This window comes from Amblyomma americanum, chromosome 6 (genome assembly GCF_052857255.1).
Source record: "Amblyomma americanum isolate KBUSLIRL-KWMA chromosome 6, ASM5285725v1, whole genome shotgun sequence".
In the NCBI taxonomy this organism is placed as follows: domain Eukaryota; kingdom Metazoa; phylum Arthropoda; class Arachnida; order Ixodida; family Ixodidae; genus Amblyomma; species Amblyomma americanum.
In genome coordinates this window covers 19,898,013-19,922,172 of record NC_135502.1, presented here as the reverse complement: position 1 = coordinate 19,922,172, position 24,160 = coordinate 19,898,013, and the positions used below count along the sequence as shown (strand labels likewise).

Sequence of the window (24,160 nt, the reverse complement as noted above, 5' to 3'; positions counted from 1 at the left end):
ACAGTTGAAAGATAGCGGAACACTACACTTCGCCTCTGCGGCGCACAACTGCTTTTTCCGAAAATTTTTCAAACTAGAAGAAAAAAGAACGAAAGACGGAAACGACGAAGAAAGGAGCAGCATAAATGTTAAAACAGCCGAGTGCGATACGCCTGCGAAGAGCTCAGAGGCGTGTTAATATAGCACTAAACTGCGATAAATATCGCCAAACCTGCATGTTTTCTTGATTGGATGAACCAAAACTACAATATTTACAAAAAGCAAGAGGCTAGGAAGGAAGTAGGGCGAGGTGCGCGCTTGCATGAGCTTCCTGTGTTTCTCTCAAAAGCCCTGCAGCTAACTTTCCAACCGTGGCAGGTGGAAGGTGGTGGCAGGTTTAAAGTGTACACAACAGTACACCGCAGGACGCCAGACAATTTTTATTCACGGTGAGGACTCTAATGCCAATGCATTAGAAAAAACGTGCTCACGGAACACTGTTTATTTCGCAAAACTGCGAGCCTCATTATTCACCCGGACACGGAGCTTTGTAGGGGTAATTTACGACCAATAAGTGCTCGGGCCGAATACCTCCGGTTCAAAGCAAACAGTTACAGGAAGTACCAGGAAGAAAGAGACAACATAAAGAGAAAGCGCTACAACGACACGATAAAATAAAAAGAAAGAAAAATAGGGCGAAAAGAGTGTTTTCACAAAGTAAGTGTATACTCAGCCATCAGAGAGCCCATGCACGTGCATATGTTCTTATTCCGGTTATGCCACTCACTTATACAAATGCGTCACGTGAAACCTGTAAACTCGCTCTGTTTCTTTGTCTCGCACAATTTTCGAAGCTGTTATGGACAAAGCTTCAACGTTTTGAAGAAGTCCTCGAATGAAATACAGTTAATTAAGATACATATACAAATGTTAGCAACCAATGAGTATCGCCGCTAAAATTGTTAAATGAGTTCAGTAAGGCAATGGTATGAAACGAGGCCCTTAAACCATCCGGCTCCTAATTGACATATATTTTGCACAGATTCAACTAGGACGCTATTTTCGTTAAACAAAAAAAAAATCGCGGGCGGTCACTTCAGCTCCTGCACGCCCATCGCAAAATAAGCGAACGGATATTCTGAAAGACAAGAAACAAAAACACAAAAAACGCGGGAAGAAAAACATGAAAAATATTCCCACCTTGAATTAGAAGCATTTTTCAAAAAACTAGCTGAGCCAGCAACGACTTTTTAATTGCATTTCGCGACCAAACCGTGGATTGACTGCTAATATTCCGCGTGACTGCCTCAAACGGTAACCGTCTATATAGACCAGATTGCTGAATGTACCTTCTCCGATGGTCATCTATTGCTACTGTCTGTTCTGGCGTAAATGCTGCATGCGCCTGTCAAATAGGCAAAGTTTACTCTTCGCTTATTTTTTGGCAGTCGACAGCGTCATCACGGCTCGCCGACTGGACCTGGTCAAGTTCAAAGCTTTGCAGTGGGAGCCGTTCCTGCGCCGTCTCAACGACACCGTGCACAACAAGGCGGACGTGAACGCAATGTGCCGAGCACACATGCAGCTGTTCATCGACGCCATGGTCCAGAGGGACGTTCCGGGCCTTCAGTGTGAGACTTGAGCAATTATTGCACCAGTGGGGAAGTGTGAATCAACGCGGAGTCCGCAGACTTGAACCGCCTAACGACGAAGTGGGTTAGCTTATCGTTATGCAGCAGGACACCTGAGATGAATTTACAGCCGCCAGTGATATCTGTGCGAGGCTTAGTTGAAGCGAGAACTGGTGTTGATGTGTATAGAAACAGAGGAAACACGAGCTTTTTCAAAATCAATAAACCTTAACAAATAGCTATTGCTCGCACCGGGCTGTTTGAACGAGCTGACCAGTTTACGGGTGACATCGTGAGTAACTAGAGCCCCAAAGGAACGTGGTTGTGGTCGTGGGAGATCATAGCCGACAATCGTAGCACGGAGTTGCTAACCTCCATACTGTTTCTTACATTAACGTAGTTTGCAACGCATTTGTGGTCACAGAATTCTAAAAGACGGCGACGAAGAAAGCAGACGACAACACAGCACAAGCCACGAGCGCTCATTAGCAACTGTCCGTTTATCTGGAAGAAAACAGCACTATATGCGCAAAAAGACAAACATTCAAGCAAAATGAAGCATAGCCACAGAGAGACCACAAATCGCGGTGTATGTGTTTTAGAATCGCTGCAAATTAATAATTGTGCTTGTTTCAGCTGGAGTCGTCGTAACAGTAATCTGCTGCCCCGTGGGCGAAAGCAAGGGTGTCCACCTCCATTCTCTTTAAAATCAACAGTGGTTCGTCTGACTACCTCAATGACGTTATTTTTTTGTTTAACGCTTCATTTAAGTCATCATATATACACTAAGCAAGAACAACCAATAGTATTTTTGTCAACGGAGAGAAAAATTACGGTTTAATTGTTACGAAAGAAGGCAGGGGTCCCTTAGTTTTGCTGACGAATGCAGCCAACGTAATTAGTGCGAACGCATGCATTTCCGAAACACTATGTGTGCGAATTTCTGGAATCTCTATGCCTCGGAAGTGCGCGTTGTTTACAATAGCCGGCATTCACCTTACATGAAGTACCGAACCCCTGAGAGTTTCGTCTCTATATAGTAACTTGTACTGCGCCACTACCGAGGGGTAGAAACGCGCCAACACCGCAAGTTATTCGCATTTCTCCTGTGCAAAATACCGACTTAAATTCTCCTCTTGAGTTTTTATCCAGGAAACACAATCACAAAATACGGGCAGGAGAAACTGATTGTGATTCAAAAGCACAGACGGAAAACCAGCCTAACGTCAATCGATTGAAAACCTCCTTGTCACAATCTTCGCGTATTCTGCTTTCGCTTTTTCAAAAGCTCCACGCCACGTGGCTCTAAATAAAGGGGGAACAAAGCTCAAACGATGTTTTGCCGCCCAAGGCGCGACAGAGCAGGTGAAACCACTCGCGCTCTCCAAGCGGTTCCCTCGTTTTCAGGCGCGCCATTCGTTTCTGCTGCCCTCCTGCGACCGGTGTTGTGCAGCGCGGGCATCGCGAGCGCGGCGCTTCTGAAACTGACAGGACTCGAGCTGAGATCGGGTCTCACAGGAGCGAATGTGCTGCTCGAGGCAGGCATTTTTATGGTTTACGGGTTTTAAATCTCGAACAACTCATCTGAAAAAAAGAGAGAGAGAGAAGAAATATACATCTGCACCACACGGTGCTTAAATGCGTGCGGATGACGTTCCGAGATTTGCCGAAGGGTATTTCGAAGATCAGCGCCGGCCGTCACATAGAAGTGCATGCGTCGTCTGTGCGCTGGTGCACCCAAGAAAACAGGAGCGGAGCGAGCGAATAAGTTGAAGCATGAAATGAATCGAGAAGTGTATCTTAATCCAGCTCGCGATCAATTTTACTTTTCATTTTTCCTAGAGTTTTCCGAGAGACCGAACTGTATGCTGATGTTTTCATGATTCTGGGCGCCTGTCTTTTTAGCAGGGTTGTTCTGGCGCCCTTCTTGTGTGCGAAAGCCAAGGGGAATGCAGGAAAAGGTTTTCTCACCACAAGTTTGCAACGATTTCATAATTAGGTCTGTAAGATATTTCATGAAGAAAGTATTCGTTTATAAACAGCGTCACGGAATATTATTATGCGCATCTGCGGAAAAAAAGGTACCAATATCTTTTGTTTTTTTGCAATGGTATATCAGGCCTCCTGACTCCGGAGCTTATGAAGGCATTAAGATAGTGTGCAGGAAACATCGCGCTATTCTGCCGGCAAAAGAATGGGCCGCCATGGTCCACCTAACCATACAATTTTGTTTGATATAATCGTGAAAAGTTAGTTCAGATAACCGCGGAATGTTGGTTAACGTAACCGTAGAATGCTAGTTCACACAGCCATAAAATGCTGGCCCGCCTAACCTTCTTGGTTCACAATTACCGTAGAATGGTGGTTCACTCGATCGTAGACTGTTGGTTCACATGCTCTTGCTGGCTCATACAGCTGTAGAGTATAGGTTCACACAACCGTAGAATGCTTGTTCACATAACCACAGAATGATGTTTCGCATAAACGTGGGATGTTGATCCACTTAATCGTAGAATGCCGGTTCTCATGGTTGGCACAGCCGTAGAATCTTTTATCTACGATTATGTAAACCAGACTGATCTGAAACATCTAAGGCTAAGAATGGGCATTCTAACTAAGAAGTGGGGACGAGGTAGTGGTAGTAGTTGCCATTTCTTCACCCATGGAGGGAGAAATATTCGGCGTTTGTTTCTTGCTTTCAGTAACATTTTGGGAACATCTAGATTAAATTGAGAAATTCTTGAGCTAGGGCTCTCATTACCGTCGTAGGCAATGCCGAGTGACGATACAGGCTTGAGGCCAAGGAAAATATTTTTGCATTGCCTAGAGCATTTGGACAGTGGAACAATAATAAAAAAATTCAAGCTTTCTTTAATAAGGTCCCGAATGTAGGCTTTTCACTTTAATGATCTGAAAAATCTCTTGTCGTTGCCAAAGCAAAAACAGACAAATGCAGGTTCTTCTTTTGCCTACTCCTTACTAGAACGCAGCTCGCTCAGTATATATCTCTAGTCCCATAGCGACAGTCGCTATAAGCGCAGCTCGAAACTGCCTCGCTTCTTTACAAGCTTACACAGGCTCTTTCAGCATGAACGCTTAAACGACAGCGGGTGCGAGCTAAGAGCCGTCTACGTAAGGATTATGCGACTGGCTCGCGTGAGCTCGGGGAAACAAGGAACGTAATTGCTCGCTAAGCAGCTTAGGATGGTCGAAGGCACGCAGAGAAACGTGCACGCCTTCCTTCGACTTGACAGCCTTTTTTCGTAAGCTTTGGACAACTGCTGGAAGCGCTTCAACACCCCCCACCCCCCTCCGCTCCCTGTGCCACTCCAGCTCATCCCTCCTCCATTCGTTTATTATTATTTTTCGGACCAACGCTGCCCATTTCGGTTATTCCTGGTACCTTAACATCAAACATTTAGCATAGTTTCGTTTTCTTTCCCGTGTAGGGGAAAACGAGATTTGCACACCGGGAGCTTTTCGACGTATTTTGAAGGGACGGGGAGGGAGGCTCTGTGAATTTGCTAATTGTGTCTCTGCGCTCTGGGGGGACTGAAGCAGTCATTCGAGAGAAATGGGCGGGAAAGGGAATTTAATCGAAATGAAAGCGACGCAGGGGCTCTCGTCGACACCTTTGGTGACAACTGATTTCATGCGTACTTCTACGAAATCGTGTTAAACACTTCAAGACACGTTCGAGACAATATTTAGAGCTCATATGTACCGGACAGTTTTGAAATTGTAAAACAGCCTACGCCGTAATCAAGTAAACGTACGCACAGCCGCGTTTGCGACGAACGGATATTTTTAAGGCGGAAATTCAGTGGCACTGCTGTACTGAGTTAAACAGGAATTTGGACAAAGGTACAGTCGACGAAATGCTGGCGTGGCTCTGTTCCCACAAAGGTTTGGCTGAACTGCTCTGTCTAGTTGACACCTTTTCCTCGAGCGTTCCCCCTTTTCGGTCAAGTGGCTACAACGCAAAGAGCGACGCACTGAGGGTTGGGCATTAATCGTAAAAGTCGACCTGACTGCACTGCGAAGCCATCTGTTCCGTGACGGCTGAAACTTGGTTCCAATATCTTTGGGGGCGCAGTGCTGGATTCCCAGGGATCGTTCCCGACAGGGATGCTCCACGGCTCCTCAGGGGAGATCGGTTCACAGAAGGAGTGCTTCGCTGCGGCCCTTGCGGACAATAACGGCGACCCGGTCGGGAAAAAGTTCTGCTCTGTCGTGGTGTACCACACGGACCGCCTGCCCAACTTCCCACAAGTGGCCGAGAAAGAGGTACCCTCAACACCTCTCTGAAACGGTCAAAGTGAGGAAGGTGCTCTAAGCAATGTCTATGAAAGGAAAGCTATTTTGGTTCCCGAAACCGTAGAATGCTTGCTCACATAACCACAGAATGATGTTTCGCATAAATGTGGGATGTTGATCCCCCTAACCGTAGAATGCTGGTTCTCATGGTTGGCACAGCCGTCGAATGCTTTATCTACAGTTATGTGAACCAGACTGACCTGACGCATCTACGGCACATTATTGTATACCGAATAATTTGTTTTTACAGGGATTACGCTCAATCATTAATGTTATTTCTTCTGACGTGCGCGCTGTGCTCTCCGCGTCGTATATTGCGTAATTGACTGTATCACTCAAAGCTTCTTTCTTCGTTGAAAGAGGTCCTTTGTTCAAAAATTTTAATAAAGCAGAATTGAAACGGTAGGAAACATGAAACCTTGGATGAGATGCGTGATAAGGCCGTAATTTCTGTACCGTAGCGACGATGTCACGCACATACAATATCGACCATTTTATTGTTGGCTACATAGTGGTATGCCATTCAAGTTGTGCAGTTAACAATCATGATAACAGTCTGCTCATTAGTGTTTGTGATTGACCAATCGAATTAATGCATAACACAGTAATGCACAATTTCGATAACCGCCACCTCTTCGGGGAATGCTACGGCGGACTGACGCCGGGCAATCACAGTGTTGACGCAGCGCAAAAGCATTTTGAATACCCGCAGTTATCTGCGAGTTAACTACACGGTGACGGCATTGTGCAAAAGAGCACATTTACACGCATCACATTTGCCCTCGAATGCTTAGCAATGGTAAGAGAACGAACTTTTTTCTAAGACACCGTTAAGAGCTTCTGGTGCTCACAAACTGCTTCGTCAACATTGTTTACTTCACGTTGCAGCAAAAGAAAGCGAAGGTGTTCGCCTTCGAGCAGTCAATGCTAAAAATCGGCGCCTGCCTCCCGTCCGCATGCAGCAACGAAGACGTCGAGAAAATACTCAGCAAAGGTGACACATGTACTTTATAGTGTGTTTTCGGCAGCGCTTGCTGGCAGTCTTCATAGCTCCTTGGTACCAGAATTTCACGAAGTCGGTGAAGGAGACGGGTCTCTTCTCTCTAAATAAGCATTGCCAGGAATTCGGTCAAGCGCTTCTACTATAGTTTCCTCAACTGCCACCGCGCGGTGCACGACTTTGAACACGCAACCATATAGCTTTGACGTCATCCGTGACGTAAGAAAGAGAGAGAATGGCCGAGTGGCTGCAGAACATAATGTAACTTGGTAAGCCGCAAGAAGCTGCCCCGCGATCCTGGTAATGAGTCGATCACTCGTAAGGGACGCTTATGGTCTTGTTTGCTCATCAAGTGCTTACACTTTGGGCAGCCCTGCGTGGCGTTCACGAGCTGCACCTAGGCAGCTTACTATTGCGCACTGAAAATAACACGTCTCTGTTGATCTATTTGCCTGCATTAATGTGTGGTGCACAGAAAAGGGGTTGACAAGAAGAAGAGTGGAAATAGATGAAAAATAATGCGGAACAATTTTTCATTACGGGTAACGGTGAGGGTTACGCATAGTGCCGGCGCTGTTCTGCCGGCGCTGTACGCATGCACACACGCACATGCAAACACACAGAGGCCAAGAAATAGTAACAATAAACGGCACCATCGAAGACGGCCTCCTCAAGGTCCCTGCACGGAGCCAGGCATGTACTTACTGTTTTACAAAGAAGCCAGTGCGACCTGTGAGGCTACCGTCAGTTTTGCTAACCTAACTATTGCAGAATGTTGTTAACCTGAGCAGTTGTCCTCCACAGTAGAGTAGCTCCACCCCAATGTCTCTTCCACGTAGCTTTTTTTGGAAAGCGCGACGCAAAATGGGGCGGACTTTATTTTTCCGTAACATCGTACTACAAGAAGCAAATGCTCGGACACCTAATTTTATTCAACCTTCAGCTACTAGACTAACACGGGCACAAGTTGCAGCCAATTTTCTCATGAAAAAACGCGTTCCAGTACTTTTCTTCCTCAGACCATTTTCTGTGGGAATTTGCTCCCGTAACCGCTTTTTCCAGCTTATAAATTCGACAATGCGCTGAAATAACATTTATTCGGTTGGTTTAGGTCTATATCTTACCCTTACTCAATTTTGCTGCATGGCTTATTTTTATTTTTCACAACTAAAGCAAGGTGTGAATGTTATGTTCTATGCCCTTTCTGCTTGGGTCATTATGTGCCTGTAGTGTCTTGGAATAAATAAAGAAATAAAGAAGTGAACAGCGAGACTGACAGATGGAGAGAAAAGAGAGAGAAGTGTTTTAAATCAATCATTAAATTCACATCCCTTATGGCACATTACTGTATTCAGAGTAATTTGTATTTACAGTGATTGCACTCAATCATTAATGTTATTTCTTCTGACGAGTGCACTGTGCTCTCTGTGTCGTATACTGCGTATGCTGTAGTTGTGCTTCGTTGCGCTGTATATCGTCAGCACAGGTTATTTCTTCTTCGTATGTGAGACGGAGCAGCCAGCGCCGCTACCAGGCACCCACCTCTCGTTTAAAGTCCTGGTAAAGAAGAAAACAATCTGCATCCCAAACAGAAATCAGGGCTTTCTTAGCTTTCTGCGTTCCCACTGTGAAGACACGCAAAAAAAAAAGAGGAGTAAACCGACAGGCTCGTTCCAAACCATCGGCCACTCAGCCAGGAAGTCAGCCTCAATACGGTGCCTGTTTTCTTGTCGCCTTTGTTTGTGCTTGCTCGGTTCACTCCGAGCGTGAACTGAGACGAGCGGAAGAGGCTGCGATGGGGCCAGATTTCGGCGCTTTGTACGAGCGCGCCCTGGAGCCCTCCCTGCAAGTTTCACACCGCGGCGCTTCTGTCTGCGCAGCTCTTTCAGAGTGGAAGGCGTCGAGCTTCATTTCCGCCTGCGACCACAACCAGCCGACCGAGGAGCCGTCCGTCTTTATCATGTAAGTGAGTCGACGACGTCGCGCATCTCGCGCGCTCTATATGCAGATCAAAACCGGGGTGTATTGTGCGACTCCCTCCCTCCCTCCCTCCCTCCCTCCCTCCCTCCCTCCCTCCCTCCCTTCTTGCTACCCACCACTGCTGGAAAAAATAAACGGGAAGGTTATTTGCGCGCGATGTCGTGCCCTGTAGCTAGCATATCTGCAGACGAGTCTCGCTCGGTATCGCCAGTGTTTGGTTAAAAGCGCAGCAATTTTTTTTTTGCGAAGGCGACTCGAGTATGAACGAACAAAAGTAGTCTTAGTAAACCCAAAACGAACAGCCCAGCCGCGGTGGCTCAGTGGTTAGAGCGCTCGACTGCTGAGCCCGAGGACGTGGGTTTGAGGAGGCGAAGGCAAAGTCGCCCGTGTGCTGTGCGATGTTAGTGCACATTAAAGATCCCGAGGTGGTCGAAATTTCCCGGAGACCTCCACTACGGCACGTCTTTCTTCTTTTCTTCTTCCACTCTCTTCCCTTACGGCGTGGTTCGGGTGTCTCCCGAGATATGTGAGACAGTTACTGCGTCATTTCCTTTCCCCAAAATCCAATTTTAACTTTCTACTCTTTGAATTTGTCCAGGTGAATATATATTAAGATCAGGCGCTAAAGATGCGGCTGAGCATGACTGCTCATCTATCGCTACCTGTGGCGCTAACTACTTCACCTCTCCACGTTGTTCAGAAACTTTTGTATTAATCCAGCCTTGTTTTCACAAACAACAACATTGTTAATCCGTCTTTCACACAAAAAGTGGCCCTCTATATGCATGTACCGAAAAGTTATCTGCAACTGGTTGAAAACAAACGCACGTGGGAGACGCAGGCGCGATCTGGTTCTACGAGGCGCAACTGCGCCTGCGATGTGGCAAGCGTGTGCTTGGCAGCTGTTGCCATCTGTCCCATGCGCTGGTCACTAACGTGAACTGCGGCTGTGCAGTAGGAGTTGGCATGGATACATTATTAGCTTAAGGCAGGTGTCTTCTTGACAAAACGGCTCAAATTTAGTATAACTGTAGGTTAGAGAGCGTGCAGGAACCCTGTATGCAACCCTCTACACAGCGCGGCAGTGATACAAGCAAGAATATGGCCTTGACATCTGAATCCCTACCCCAGAATCATCCTGGGAGCGTTCATTACCGCGGTGGGCTTGGCCACAGCTCTGGACGTCATCAACCGAACAAAGCCCACTCTTCTGGATCAGGCTTCGAGTGACGCAAACAGTGGTAAGAAATAGATAACTTTTTACTAGCAGTGGCTAAAGCTTCTGGAGCATCATGAAAATAATAAAAAAGCAACACTAGGAAATTAGCATAAACTGAGGAAAACAAAAACCCAATCAAGGGCAATAATATAGTTTTAGAAAATTACTGCAAAAATATATAAACAAAACCAGCAGCTGGCCTGCTACGTCATTTCCTTTCTGCGTGCTCTCCTGTACGGCTGATTTACGACGAACCAAAGCGAGCCGTTGTAGGGTTGCATTCGAGGTGCACTTCGGCAGCTCCTTTTTCCCGACGTAACCCCTTTACCTCCGCTATAGTGTGCAGTTGAGACAGAGGAATAAACGGTTCATTCGCACAGTAATCGGAAACAAAAATATACGAATTAAAAGAAAACAATTACAATGAACGCTTCACTCGAATGCACCAAGACTGAATGCACCCCTAGGAAAGTCAAGTCTGTGAACCCTTGCTCAAGTGCCCAGAAGTGTCATTCCTGTCTTTTTTTCTCTTTTTCGCGCGGAGAGGACAGTCGCCTCTCTGTATCCTTCTCTTCTTGCGACGCCGTCGTGAAGACGAGTCGCTGTGTTGTTATCTTACGTCACACAGTTGCGCAAAACCAGTGTCAGCGAGTGAGAACTTTGTGCCAGTCAGACGAGTGCCGCGCGTGTATTCATCAAGAGCGCAGTTGCAAAAGCGTATCGCCCAAAGCGGACCCTTTCTCTGCTTTTGTTCCTCCTCCCCTCTCCCTTTCCTGCGGCAGCGGCGTCAGGGAAATCGCTGCTGGCGCGGTTCCAGTCGCTGTCCGTGCTCGAGGCAGTGCGTTCCACGTTCAGCATGGACGGCGGCAAAGGCGACCGGCTCGATATCTTCAACGGCTTGCGGGTGCTGGCCCTGGTGTGGGTCGTCACCATTCACACGTACATCTACATGGACGACTCGCTCATTGGTGAGGCGAGAAACACAATAACGAGCTACGGGGGCATTGAGTTCCTTGCTGCGGATTCCCAGCGCATAGTACTCACCTGTCTTAAACACTATACAAGCTTGATACTACGTGCACTACAGGACTTGGGCTAGTCTCGGCGTTCTGCTTTATATTGACCGGGACCGTAGTTCAGGGACCATAACGACTAAGTGCGGCCCTTGAAATAGGCTCTTGAAAAACAAGTGTAACAGCGTTATCATTGTTTTCGCAATGCACAGGTGAGCTCAGTCAGTACAGCACATAGTTAGTATTGACAATGTTTATTTATAGACAGAGGAAAGCCGCGTTCTCATCTCGTGTCGAAACTATGTGGATGTCTCTATATCTGAAATGTCTACAGAAAAGAGTGAATGATAGTTTTCGCAGTACTAGATCATGAAATGATGACACCTTTGTGTCAGACCTTTGATAGTCTATTTTGTAAGAATTATCGGATATTTTAACCAGATATGAAGGTAGTTGGTGATCACTGGGAGTTATAATAAGCTTTTCACTACTTTAAATTGTAGGCCCTCCTCCACGATTTTATGGCTCCTGAGCGCGTCTTGGCTGTGTGCATCATGAACATGTGGATGTATTCCGCTAGTGTGTGCGATCGAAGCGGTGCAGCTGCTGTGTAAAGAAGTAAACTAATGCAGCGTTAAATGCAGCTATACGAGATTGACAAAGAACAATGTGGACAGCGTTCACGCGCCATTCTTTGTGACCTCGCTAAGCCGCAGAAAAACAGACCTTGTTTCACTCGAGCTTTTTGTGCAGGGTAAGAGGGGGCAGTGTTTGGAGCCTTGCAGTTTGAAATCTTGTTTCGTAAACAGTCCATCAGGAGCAAACAGGGAACTTCAAGCAAAAAAAAAAAGCTTTTCTAACCTTAAGAGGCTCCGAGGGCGGAAGACGAGAATGAGAGTTGCTGAGTCTCTTTGTGATTGTAATTGTCTCGCAAGATTCCTGCGCGTTAGGAAGGAAATCGTTTTGAATAATGCACTTCTGCCTCTGAATGACGACTCCGTGAGCCCGTTTATAGCAAGCGGCTAGAATAAAATCCAGGCAGCCTAGGCACATGTAAGATTGAAGTCTGTGTAAGATGGCGGAAAAAATTGAAAGAAAACGCTGCATGTGGGATAAAATAATTGAAAAAAGAAGCTTCAGGAGTGAAGGAAACGAAATTGTAATGAGAAGTTGATGCTCCTTTTTTTTTTCTCTGTTTTCTGCACCTTTTTTTTCTCACAGACAGCATGAATGAAATGTACAAAATGTCAAGAACGTTTGCACGCCAATTCATTGTGAACGCTTCCATGAGCGTTGCGATATTTATGACAGTCGGGTACGTCGCAACGATCTTTTCCAACTCTTTTTCACTCTTCAGCTTTAGCTGGTGGGAGTATTGAGCGTCACAATCGAAAACAACCACCAGCGAAAGCCAATTTCTGACATTCTGGTGGAAGAGCGCCAAACACATGTTTGAGATCAGAAGAACTAAGCTATCTTTTATATCGCCCATTGCTAAGTGCCTATATTATCTCCTGTATGCGATATGCGTTTCTTTTTATAAAACAAGGTAAAAACGTCGATGTTACCACCACAAGAAGCGTACTGACGAGTAGGAAAAAAGAAGAGCAAGTTGGCTACGCCATTAGATGGAATTTTGTAATTTATTAGGTTTTACTTTGCATTTACTTATCGATTCGTTAGTGCTTTTTTCGATGGCGGGAAAACCAGGGTGATTTTTACGTTGATGACCGGCAACGCCAAGGCTGTCCCTCCATGCTAGCCTAAAACACTTCTAGAACACTTAATCGACGTTTCTTCAAAGGCAAATTTTATATGAGACTGCGATGACCTTTCTCTTTATAAGTTTTTTTGTTTCTTTGCTCGTGCGGGCAGCATTTAACGGTGCGTAAGACGTGTTAACGCGCATGTGATTCTGATGCACTTCCAGCGGTTTCATGCAGTGGATGACGGTTTCTAAACGAACGAATGACGAGCACGGATCAGCCACCTATTTTGTCCTAGTGTTCCGGCGGTACCTCAGGTAAGCTTCGAGTTTTCTGAGGTCAAGGAAGAAAAAATAAAGAAAAAAAGGCATGTAAACTGATTTGATGAAATGTGAGACCGGTTGCATAATCAGGAACACTGACTTTGAAAAACGTACGCGTAATAGTGACTACACAATATTCGCAGCAAAAATTGAGCATCCTACACGGAAAAGGCCTTTTCTCAGTGGTCTCTAGCCATAGCTGTCTTGGGCAAATCACGGTTACCCCGTCCTGAGAATTTTCGAACCTCTTCACTTCAGCTGATTTTCTCTTAATCCCTCTTAACATCAATTTAATACTCTGAACTAAACTGTACAAAGGCGTTGATGTATCTGTTCATCCAACGTTCCATCAGATTCGCTTCATCCCGTGAACCATTCAAATCGCTTGAGTAAAAGGAGTGTACGATGGGGGGCTAGTTGGTAATCCATGAACTAAGAACGAAAACCACGCAAAGGACGATACACAGGGAAGAAGTAGACAGGACGAGCGCGGACTTGCAACTGTTTATTGAAACACATCTTCCTTCCTTCACCAACCCTACGCATGCGCAACAAGCAAACTCTATCTTATCGAGTTCAAGAACTTCAGCTCCTTCTTGTACAGATAGACCGAAGCCTCGCTTACACACTTCTCGGGCCCATATCTATCAATCTGCCAGGCTTCGATGACCTCGCATGGCCTGAAGAGGGTGGCAGGAAAATTCGGTGTGGAAATCTTCTTTTCGGCGCCTTGTAAGCTGTCCCGTTTGTGCGCGCTAACTAACAATGAAACGAGAACAAAAGCAGGCTGTGGTGTTAACCACAAAATCAAGTTTGTGTCCTGTCGAATGGGAGTAGTGTATGAAATCCCGCTTAGTTGCGGCTCAGTTTACGTGGGACAAACGGGACGCTGCATTAATAAGCGCCTACAAGAACACAAAAATTCGTTGGGCTCTCACAGCGGCATGCATTTGCCGAAACACTGTCTTTCTTGTGACAATAAATGCACGCCACTCTTTGAGCGTACAAAGATAATCGGAAGGGCCAAAGACCAGAAAACGCGTGAGGTCACCGAAGCCTGGCAGATTGATAGATATGGGCCCGAGAAGTGTGTAAGCGAGGCTTCGGTCTATCTGTACAAGAAGGAGCTGAAGTTCTTGAACTCGATAAGATAGAGTTTGCTTGTTGCGCATGCGTAGGGTTGGTGAAGGAAGGAAGATGTGTTTCAATAAACAGTTGCAAGTCCGCGCTCGTCCTGTCTACTTCTTCCCTGTGTATCGTCCTTTGCGTGGTTTTCGTTCTTAGCTTGAGTAAAGATTGCCGTTCTTTACACACGGCAACTATGAGATATGACTCGAACTGTGATAAAAGCCAGGACACATCCATCGACCAGGAGCGTTACCAGAAATTCGAGACATGCGCTTCTAGCTTCCTTGGCTTTAAACATTCAAAAATAACGCGATGACATCATCGGTGACGTAACGAACAAAGAGAATGAACGAGTTACTGCGGAATAAAACGTGATAGACCGCTAAAGACTTAGCAGCACTGGCTGGGTGATGGCCGGAATTCCTGCTAATGGACAGCTATCTTTGGCGCGTTTAAATTCTTCAAAACTCTTCTGCTACTTTCGCTACTTGTTGACATAACTCCAGGATTGCCGATGTTTCTCATGTTTGCGGAAAATGCCTTGCAGATTGTTTCCGCTCGTGGCGGTGACGGCGTGCTTTCATCAAATGGTGCCCGTCTCGGGATACGGCCCTCTATGGGCCTTCTTCAGCGTCCTCCGCAGGAAGGCGTTCCCCGAAAACTGGCCGTACTACATTTTGGGAATCCTAAACTTTCTCGCTCTGGAGGGAATAGTAAGTGATCGCTGCGGGCGTCATGTCTGCTTGCTCACTCGTTCGTTCTATACATTCCTCCTCATCACAGGCCACCCTCCCTCGTGGTGCGCACACAAACCGAGCGAGGTCATCATTAAAAAACAAACAAATTTAGCGAGGTTTAGCGATCCAGGGGCCTGGAGTCATTAGCAGTGATGACTACTTTCATTTCAAAATTCTCGTCATTAAAAAGCGGATTCGGACAAGGACCTAAGCTCTTTTTGAAACGCATGCATAAACAAAAGGAAACACACATACCACACAAGCACGCGCGTGCACGCGCGCACGCACGCACGCACACACTCAAACTACCATCAAAACCGAGCAATTAAATAACGCGCATCTTCTACATTCCCTTAATGACGAAACAAAAAAGCGCGCTGCGGATGCAGGCAGCGCATAGCAACAGGCTAGGTCGTACACGCGGCCGAAAGTAGAGTCTGTGTCGCAATCTGTCACGGCCAACTTTAATACATGCCCTAATCCTCCTGGTGAAAAAGAGTGGGCATTATTTTTTTTTGTTCTCTCTTTCTAACTTTATCTTTTTTTTTCGCACTGGATAAGCAATATTTCCTCGATTTTTGAGCACAAAGCCCTGCTTTGCCGAGATGTTCGGTTCATTCACTTCTTTCTCTCAGGTTTTCATTGCCTTTTTCTCCACTGATCTTTTTTTTTTCTCCTCCACGTGGTTAATTCCACTTGGGACTTCATTAGAACCAAATCACCATATACGCAGCTACAGGGAACCAGTGGGAAGTATTTTGTGTCTGCGCAGGCCGGACCAGATTTGCTACGAGGTGGGACTTGCGACAGTATTGAAACACAGCTAAAACAAAGAAGCTGATGTTAGCGCCCTGACCTGAAACGCAGAACAAATTGAATTAGCCGGTAAAGAGCGCTGTATATAAAAGAAAGGAATAAAGAATAAAACTATACAAAACAAAGAGAAAAGTTGGTGGAAATGAAGTTTGAAGCATTGGTACAGACAGGGTCGTCAAGCGCGAACCCCCAAACAAACTAGTACCACCGGCTGAACAAGGAACCGGTAAATCTTGCTCTATGCACTGTGCAGGAGGCAAAAAAAGAGAAAAGAAATGCACATTTGAAGAAACAGCGTGTAGGCGTCTTCTGCGCATTCAGTGGGAAAATGGAATGCGGCCTATACGCACAAACTTTGTCTACCATGCGCGAAATTATCTCAAAGTAGCACAAGGAATTACTCTAAATTCTCTTTGAGGACGACCAGTGCGGTGGTTGACAACTTCTTTCTCTGAGGGGAACTTCATGTAAGCAACCTGCTGCCGCCTTATGCTTGGGGTGCCTAGCAGTTATGTCTAAAATTAGGTATCCTCAATTTTCACAATAATGTCTTGACGAAAACACTGCAAGCACATATTTCGTTCACTTATACTCGAATTACAGTTTTCAGTTTAGCTCAACTGATTGCAGCATTCTTTACATCAGGATTAGCATCAAGCTACGGGCATGAAAAACACTAAAACTGCGAAAAGTGGATGAAATATCTCTTACGGAGTAGTACTATTAATTTTCTTCAAAGGTTGATTTCTGACAGGAGAGCCGAGCAGTACTGTGTTCCAGAAAAAAACTCAGCGATTCCCCAATTTCTTCGTGCGAACTAGAAGACCACCTCCTTACGACAACCGTACCCATCCCGTTTCTAACTGAAGTAGGCTTCAGCGGCAGAATAATGGCAGCGTCGGCAGACATCAGAAAACAGATAAATATGATTAACTCTTTGCCCGGGTACCTAATTTCTGATCATTAGCTTTTTAACTATCTCAGTCACCTGGTTGCGATTAGATACTTGTAGTCAGTAGGTTAGTAATAGCCACATCAGTTCTTAGAATTTCGAAGAAGCGACTGTCTTTGGCTTTGTAGCTCGATAAAAGTTGGCTACATCGTGCCGGAAGCGATGCGCTTTTGAAAAGCATGCAGGCAAAACAACACATCCGGTGCACGGCACTAGTTGATATGGCCGCAATTTGTCGAGCCTCAGCGCCGTGGGAAATCGTGTTTTCGAAATTCTAATACCTGATATGGCTATTACTAATTTCCGGCTATACATCTCTAATTGCAGCTAGGTCTCTAACTGTGATAGCCAGAAAGTTAATTATCAAAAATTAGTTAACGGGCTAACTAGTTAATTTTATTCACTTGTTTTATGATGTCCGCGAACGCTGGTGTTATTTTGCCTCAGAAGCCATCTTCATAACTCAAAAAGCCAATTTTAAAGAAATTACAAGTTTTCCATGAAACACCTAGCATACGGTGCCAGGGCTTACGTATATAGTAGCTGGTGGTTAAAACTGACGCGCGCCGGGACCTCGCAACACCTTCGAAGCTTTAACGAGAAACGCAGCGCGGACTCAACGTGCTGGCAAACAAAACGTTAACGAGAATCCGACGCACCTTCTGTGTGGGATTTTTCAAGCCAGAGTAGTTTCCTGCTTTTGCATACCGCAAGATCCTTTCTCCGAAGTGGGAAAACGCACGAGGAAGAGCACAATACGCTCTCTCTGAACAAATTCTTTCTCGCTCCAAGCAACACCCCCGGAAAAATAAGACCAGCACATATCCGAGGATCAAGCGCATCATGACCTCTATCCTCGGTAACACGTACCGCTTACACAGGCATTTCCTTCTAAACGGAGCACACTAGCCACTGCTGCTGTGCATTACTGTGCCAGCGCAACAGTGAGAGAGGTATGGCCGTTCCAGGTAAGCGCCTAAATATCACGAAGAGGTGCTCACGGCCACTGAGGCAAACTTCGCAGTTTTGGCGCGCTTCGTGTCACGGATGACTGAGCGACAGTAACGCTTTTGCCAGAAAACAGTGTCCGCACAAAGCGCGGGATTCTGTTTTTTCTGTAAGCTGTTCGTCCTTTCCTCTTCTCTCTCTCTCTCTCTCTCTCTCTCTCTCTCTCTCTCTCTCTCTCTCCCCTCTTGCGACGCAGTAAATGCTGTCCTGAATCCCTTAGTTCGGCCAAGTAAGCCAATGCAATCTCTGTCCATTCGCAGACCGCTGGTCGGACAGCACCCTACCCCTCCTTCGTAGCTTCTTGGCCTGCTGAGCGTTTGTCGCGGAGGTCTGCTCGGCGGGGTCTTGCGCTTTATTAATGACTCACTGGGTCTTCGGCGGAAAACAACAGACGTTCACCATTAATACGGATCATTCCTGGCCAGCCCCAGCCAGCCGAAGCCGGCGTCACACAGTGGCAATGCGGCGGCGCCTCGCCGTCTGATGAATGCGCAAAGCAGCCTTCGTAGAAGCATCGCGGAATGGCAGCGGTCATTTTTCTCGGACAAAAGAAACGCACGCCTCCACCCCGCACGCTTCGCTTGGAATAGGGGAGGGGGGGGGGGAGAGAAATTGCGGCGTTTTTTTTTTTTCAGGATTGCGTTTTCGTCCTGGGTATAATATAAATGATATAACCAGAGGCGCGGCGGTGTTTTCGCAATGACGGTTTCCTTGAGATAAAAGCACCATGGGCCGACAGATGTCTCCAAAACCTAGTGGCTCAGGAGCAAGCCCTGACAAAAAGCAAGAGAAAGAAAATTCTTATTTCAAAACAGGCAGGTAGAGTGTCAACGAAATGATGGAGACGGTAACTCGCGCGTCCTTTTAACACCACATAACAAATATAAAAAACAGCAAATTATGAAAACCATACAAATGAAACCAAGAGGTGAAACAACGCAAATAATATATTGAGCCAGTACACACATATCACAATTTGTACAGTCGCGGGCAAAGATAAGAGACCACCCTCGTGTTCCGAACTTTGCCGCGTTGCATGGGGGCGCCACCTGACGAAGTCCTCCTGCGCAATGGGCGGTCTCAACAGTAGCTAAGGCTCTGAGTTTGGCTAGTTGACTGTCGTAATCACACATGTTAGCTGTCTGTGTATATGCGCTAGTCAACATGTGTCGCTCGACCGCAGTCGGGCTTTGTCAGGTGGCGCCCCCATGCAAAGCGGCAAGCATCGGAACACGAGAGGGTCCCTTACTTATGGCCACAACTCTAGAGAACATGCATATATATATGTGTAGAACAGGGAGTTGAACGTGCGCGAATATATTTCCGCATGCGACTGCTTGCATTGGTAGAGGGACGGAAGAAATATTCATGGATCTATGGATTACAACGCTTTCAACGCGTTATTTTAACATTTAGGACACATTCACATTAGTGTTTGCAGCGTGATGAACTACTATTTGTTATATATGCTGTAATGTTTACGTAGTGGTAATGTGCGCGTAGAGCCCCTTGAAACTGCACCATCTAAAAAGGGCGGCGATTTCCTAGATTTCATAAAACGTAGCAGAGCGAATACTGCACATGAGTCTGCGGCTGAGGTAATTACTTTTTTTCATTCTCGCTTCTCAGTGCAGTCCTCAGCACTGGTACACAGCATCGGATTTTCAAGTGTTCGCCATCATGTTGTACTTCTCAAGGCGGCTAAAAAGGCAAGTAATTCTTTTTTATTCTCGTAATCCTGGTCTTTAAATTCACTAAAATTTAAAATGAAAATAAGTGGATGGCTGAATGGCATACACTCGGGTATACCAGATAAAAAAAAATCGCCTGCTTTTCAGCCCCAAAAGGTGTTTTAAACAGAAAAGTGCACCGCATTCAGTCACTGCACAGATCTCATGCACAAATACACTCAGATTTATTCGGGCATTCAGAGAGTTAAACAAAACTCAGCAAGGCATCGACTATGCTACGGCTGCACATTGTTACCAGAAATTCGGGACACGCGTTTCTAGTTCTCTTGGCTGCCGCCATATGGCGCACGGCGTTTAACATTAAAAAAATAGCACTTTGGCTTCATCTGTGACGTAAGAAAGAGAATGACTGAGTGGCTGCACAATAGAACGTCACCAGCCGCTAGGCTTAGCGGCACTGGCTGCACTGTACCAAATGCCTGGTAATGGCTTGCAGGAGCATGAGCAATGTGTACGTAACCCTAAACTTACGGCAGATTTCGATTTGCGTATTGCTAGACAGCGCCGGTTACAGCACTGCTCATCCGCAAAAACAGCCCAAACTCCTCTTCAAATCCACTGAACATCCTCGAAGCATGGTGTGTCAGTTATAACAGAAGTGGAACTTCAAAGGCTAAATGACAGCTTGAGGCAGTACAACCAGCAGGAAAGCGCACGTGGCGTACAGCAAACTGAAAAGATTTCAAGGCTATGTCTTTTTCACGCTTTGTCTGGTGTAAGAAGAAACCTCGAATACAAGCGCCGAATTCTGCAGTGATAGTGTGAGCGAACATTGTACCGAAGGGTGTAATCTTGATGGGCGTACCATCAAGGCAGGAAGTAAGATAAAGTTACCACGAGAGAGGAGAGTATTGTTATGAAAGAAGCGCCCAAATAACAATATATCACCTCGTCAAAAGCCCTGAGACCGTGGTACAGCTCGTTCGTGTTGTCTGTGGGTTGCCGTATATTCTGATGGCTATCGGCTGTGCCAAACTGCAATTGTGCAATGATGCTATATGGTTCTAAGAGTTTCGACTGACTGCCGTTCTTGATTTGGCAGAACTGGCAGTTTCAAGCCGATTCTGGTCATCTTAGGACTGTCGAACCTCATCACATACCTTCAAAATCACATGCAAGATCTCGGCCCGGGACTTCTGTACTACGCTGCACTCGGGAAGTAAGACCGGAGCTTTTTCTTTTTTTATTTTAACCTCAATTACGGTGTCTAAGGCCGCGATTTCTGGCATCGTAACACGTCATGACGAAACCTGGCTTCTATTTCATAGAGAAGAGGCGGGTGTACTTAATAAACAGGAGTTACAAACTTCGCCCACGCATAGCTAGGATGTCTACTAGCGAACTCAGGGGGTAGTTCTTCTTATGGTTAGCATTTTCGATTCAAAGCGAAGACAGTAGAGGTAATCAATAAACTCGTTTGTTTTGCGAAGAAAATCTGCAGACCATCTCCATGCTGGTCTGCGCACGGCGCCTAGGTGAGGGTTTTGGTAAATGCTTTTGTAGCGATAGCTACATTACGGTAGCATTTCGAGCCTTCAGCGTGTGGGCGCCGCCACCCTGTGGCTGCGCTGCCACGCTGTCACGTGGTTGGTCACATGGTGCGGAGCAGCTGCCGGCGGCGCGGCGTCATGGCTGATCACGTGGTTCGTCATGTGGTTGGTCACGTGATCTAGTTCCACTCGGCCAGCTGTAGGTATCGCGTCACTACAGGTTTAACCAGAGCTAAACCACCGCCAATTTTTTAGGTAAGTGGCGGACAAATGCTTTCACATTAGTCTCCTCCACTCGTATTCTCTCTCACGAATGACAGCATCACGACCGTACGCAGCGCGTGATGTACAGGGCTGGTTAAAAGTTCTCAGGCCAAATGGTCTGCTATCCATCGCTATATCCTGGCACTTAAGATGCCGATAAAGCTATCAAGGTTCTCACAGATTAGAACGATACGTCTGCCCTCTACAGATATTTCGAGCTTGGAGGGAATCGTAACTACCGGATTATGCTGCTCAAAACAGACCATGTGGCCTGAGAACTTTTGTACGTCAAGCGTACATTGTGGGAAAGGGCATGCACCAATGGCCGAGCTGTAATGAAGGCCTGGTGCATTTCTGCAATTTTGAGAGTTTTGTATTGCTGCTATTATGAGTACAGGATCATGGTTTGAGCTTGTAGTACCTATAGCCGACAGAAACAGGATTTTACTAACAAAATGTGCGACGACCCTCCTTCTAATGAGAATTATTTCATGCTGCGTCTCACAGGAACTCCGAAGCTGGCCCCGTTTATTACATGCCGTACACCCATATCCCCAGTTACTGCATAGGAATCATTGCTGGCTACTACTACACGAAACAGCCTTCGCGAAAACTTTCCAGGGTAAGTAAGGCTGCTAGTGAGCCTCTCGTTTAATGCCTACGAACCCGTCGATCCTGCACAAACGTTAGCTATGCCTCTTTGCCTCAGAATGAATGGAAGCATTTTCACATGTCACAGCAAAGCTATCAGAGACTATGGAACAGATTCAAACGGGCAAGAGCACGATCAACCTCTCCACCCTTATTTTTTACCCCGTTTCAACATGTTTCCACCTGAATGGCTCCTGTACATTGAAATCTTAAAGACAGTTAGAAATTTTAATCCTTCTAAGTCAGTCACAGGTTGAATAGCGGGTCCTGAGTACGTAATACATGATTTTGTTGGCAGTAAAAAAAAATGCGGCGATGATGTACACTCTAACCAAAAGGGAGTCAAAAAGAGAGTAAGATGTCCTTTAGCGCATTCCCTTTTATGAAAAGGAGTCCGATAGAGGACAGCTTACACTCTTTTTACTCCCATAAAGGCGTATTCGTCTTTAGAGTGTAGCGGTCGAATGCAGGGCCACCAAAGCTGATCTGTGTGCGCCGCAGCGAGTTCAAAACCCACTCGCGATCATACTGTGTTCCGCCGTAAAGTGTTTCGCATAGAGGCCATAAAGCCTGCTAGCAGGTTGCCCAAAACTCTGTGGGCCACCATTCAGGTGCTTCGGACAAACACCGGCGAAATCTAAGATTAGGGGTTTTCGATGGGCCACTTACATGGTACCGAATAGGATTAAATTTACTTATTTCACGACAGACATGAACAGGTCGATCCTTCGTACTGACACGGGCGACCAAAGAGTCTTTTATAGTGTAAAGCCTTGCGACACGAGGACCCAACGTGCTGTTGGCTACCCTGATCATCGAACAAGTGCAGGACTGGATGCTGTTACAGAGAAACGTTAACAAGCATTGGGTACTGGATCGCTGGCCGTTTGATAGCCAATCTTAAAATTTAGGCTTTCTCGTTGGGTGGGTCGTGATGGCGTAAATTCACCCTTACATTTTCCCTCTCGGCAGCGGAAGGTGATGCTCCTGTGGATGGCAGCGCTCGCCAGCATCGGCATCTCGCTGTTCGGCACCATCTTGTGGACGGGACACGAGCTGCCATCGAGGACCGCCACGGCCCTCTACGCTGCCACGACTCGCTCCCTCTTCAGTTCGGGCCTCGCCTGGATCATATACGCCTGCCTCACGGACAGAGCGGGTAACTTCGCTGGTCGTTGCGAAAGCCACACACCGCGGTAGAGTCCCCCCGGCGAGACTGCTCAAGCAGCCAGGAACCATATGCCAGCGGATGTTGAACAATTATAGGTCCAAATAAACCTATAAACTGCTGCTTTGGTCCATGGGGGATAGGCGTTCGCACTCTCGTAAAGTGATGTTAGAAGCCAAAAGAAAAATCGGTACATGGTTCGCGTGTTAAAGTTCGCGGACCGCGCGATCTGCTGGAATCAAGCAGACATACTATCCCTATGTCTGCGCGGATTTAAATGTCACTTATATGCGCCAGCATATTACGTCCATACACCGATTTGCGGTCTACGGGGTTTAACGTCCCAAAGCGACTCAGGCTAGGAGGGACGCCGAAGTGCAGGGCTCAGGAAATTTCGACCACCTGGAGTTCTTTAACGCGCACTGACAGGCAGAATACACGGCCCTCTACCATTTCGCACCATAGAAATGCGACTGCCACAGCCGGGCTCGAAACCGCGTCATTCGGATCAGCAACCAAGCACCACAACTACTGAGCCACCATAGCGGGCTGGTGGCTACATCCATACACCAAAACACAACTTAAAGCACGAGGACAAACCACGTGTGTCGCCGCTGCAGCCGCTCAGCTCAAGCCCGCTTAAAATCGCTCAACATCGCGACCTCTGTTACTGAGGCCACTTTAATGTCGAACGGGAGGAACGCTGCACTGTTTTTCCACCACTTTCCGGTGCTAGGTCTAGAAGAATCGGCCTTTTTATAATGTCAGAGGCGAAGCCTCGAAACACAGATATTGGCTTTCAGCTGTTTGAAGGTACCCGATTTAGCGAGAGGAAGTACCACTGCAAGTTGTACTGCTAATTACTGCATTCACAAATGTCCGGTAAAATTTCGACATTCATTATTCGTGGTTATCTTAAATTAGGGGTGATTAATAAGAAAATTCTATGAAACAGGAAATTTTTTTCTGAACAGCAGACTGCCGTAGACGCGGTAAGCAAAGCCGAATCCGCATGGGCTCCGGTGTG

General features: G+C 46.5%; 2 protein-coding genes across 9 annotated transcripts in view; one reads left to right on the top strand and one right to left on the bottom strand.

Annotated features, from left to right (window-relative positions):
* Nucleotides 1–24,160, bottom strand: part of Dgk (diacyl glycerol kinase 1) — a 418,312-nt gene that overhangs the window by 155,753 nt on the left and 238,399 nt on the right. The window lies entirely within an intron of this gene.
* LOC144136417 (nose resistant to fluoxetine protein 6-like) overlaps nt 1–24,160 on the top strand; it is a 34,572-nt gene that overhangs the window by 6,553 nt on the left and 3,859 nt on the right. Inside the window, exons 2-14 of the mRNA XM_077668708.1 lie at nt 1,428–1,610; nt 5,707–5,897; nt 6,816–6,921; nt 8,808–8,889; nt 10,039–10,148; nt 10,909–11,094; nt 12,361–12,454; nt 13,070–13,162; nt 14,844–15,009; nt 19,439–19,518; nt 20,603–20,719; nt 21,822–21,936; nt 22,938–23,124. Coding sequence (XP_077524834.1) covers nt 1,428–1,610; nt 5,707–5,897; nt 6,816–6,921; nt 8,808–8,889; nt 10,039–10,148; nt 10,909–11,094; nt 12,361–12,454; nt 13,070–13,162; nt 14,844–15,009; nt 19,439–19,518; nt 20,603–20,719; nt 21,822–21,936; nt 22,938–23,124 — 1,710 coding nt within the window. The remainder of the gene's footprint in view (nt 1–1,427; nt 1,611–5,706; nt 5,898–6,815; nt 6,922–8,807; nt 8,890–10,038; nt 10,149–10,908; nt 11,095–12,360; nt 12,455–13,069; nt 13,163–14,843; nt 15,010–19,438; nt 19,519–20,602; nt 20,720–21,821; nt 21,937–22,937; nt 23,125–24,160) is intronic.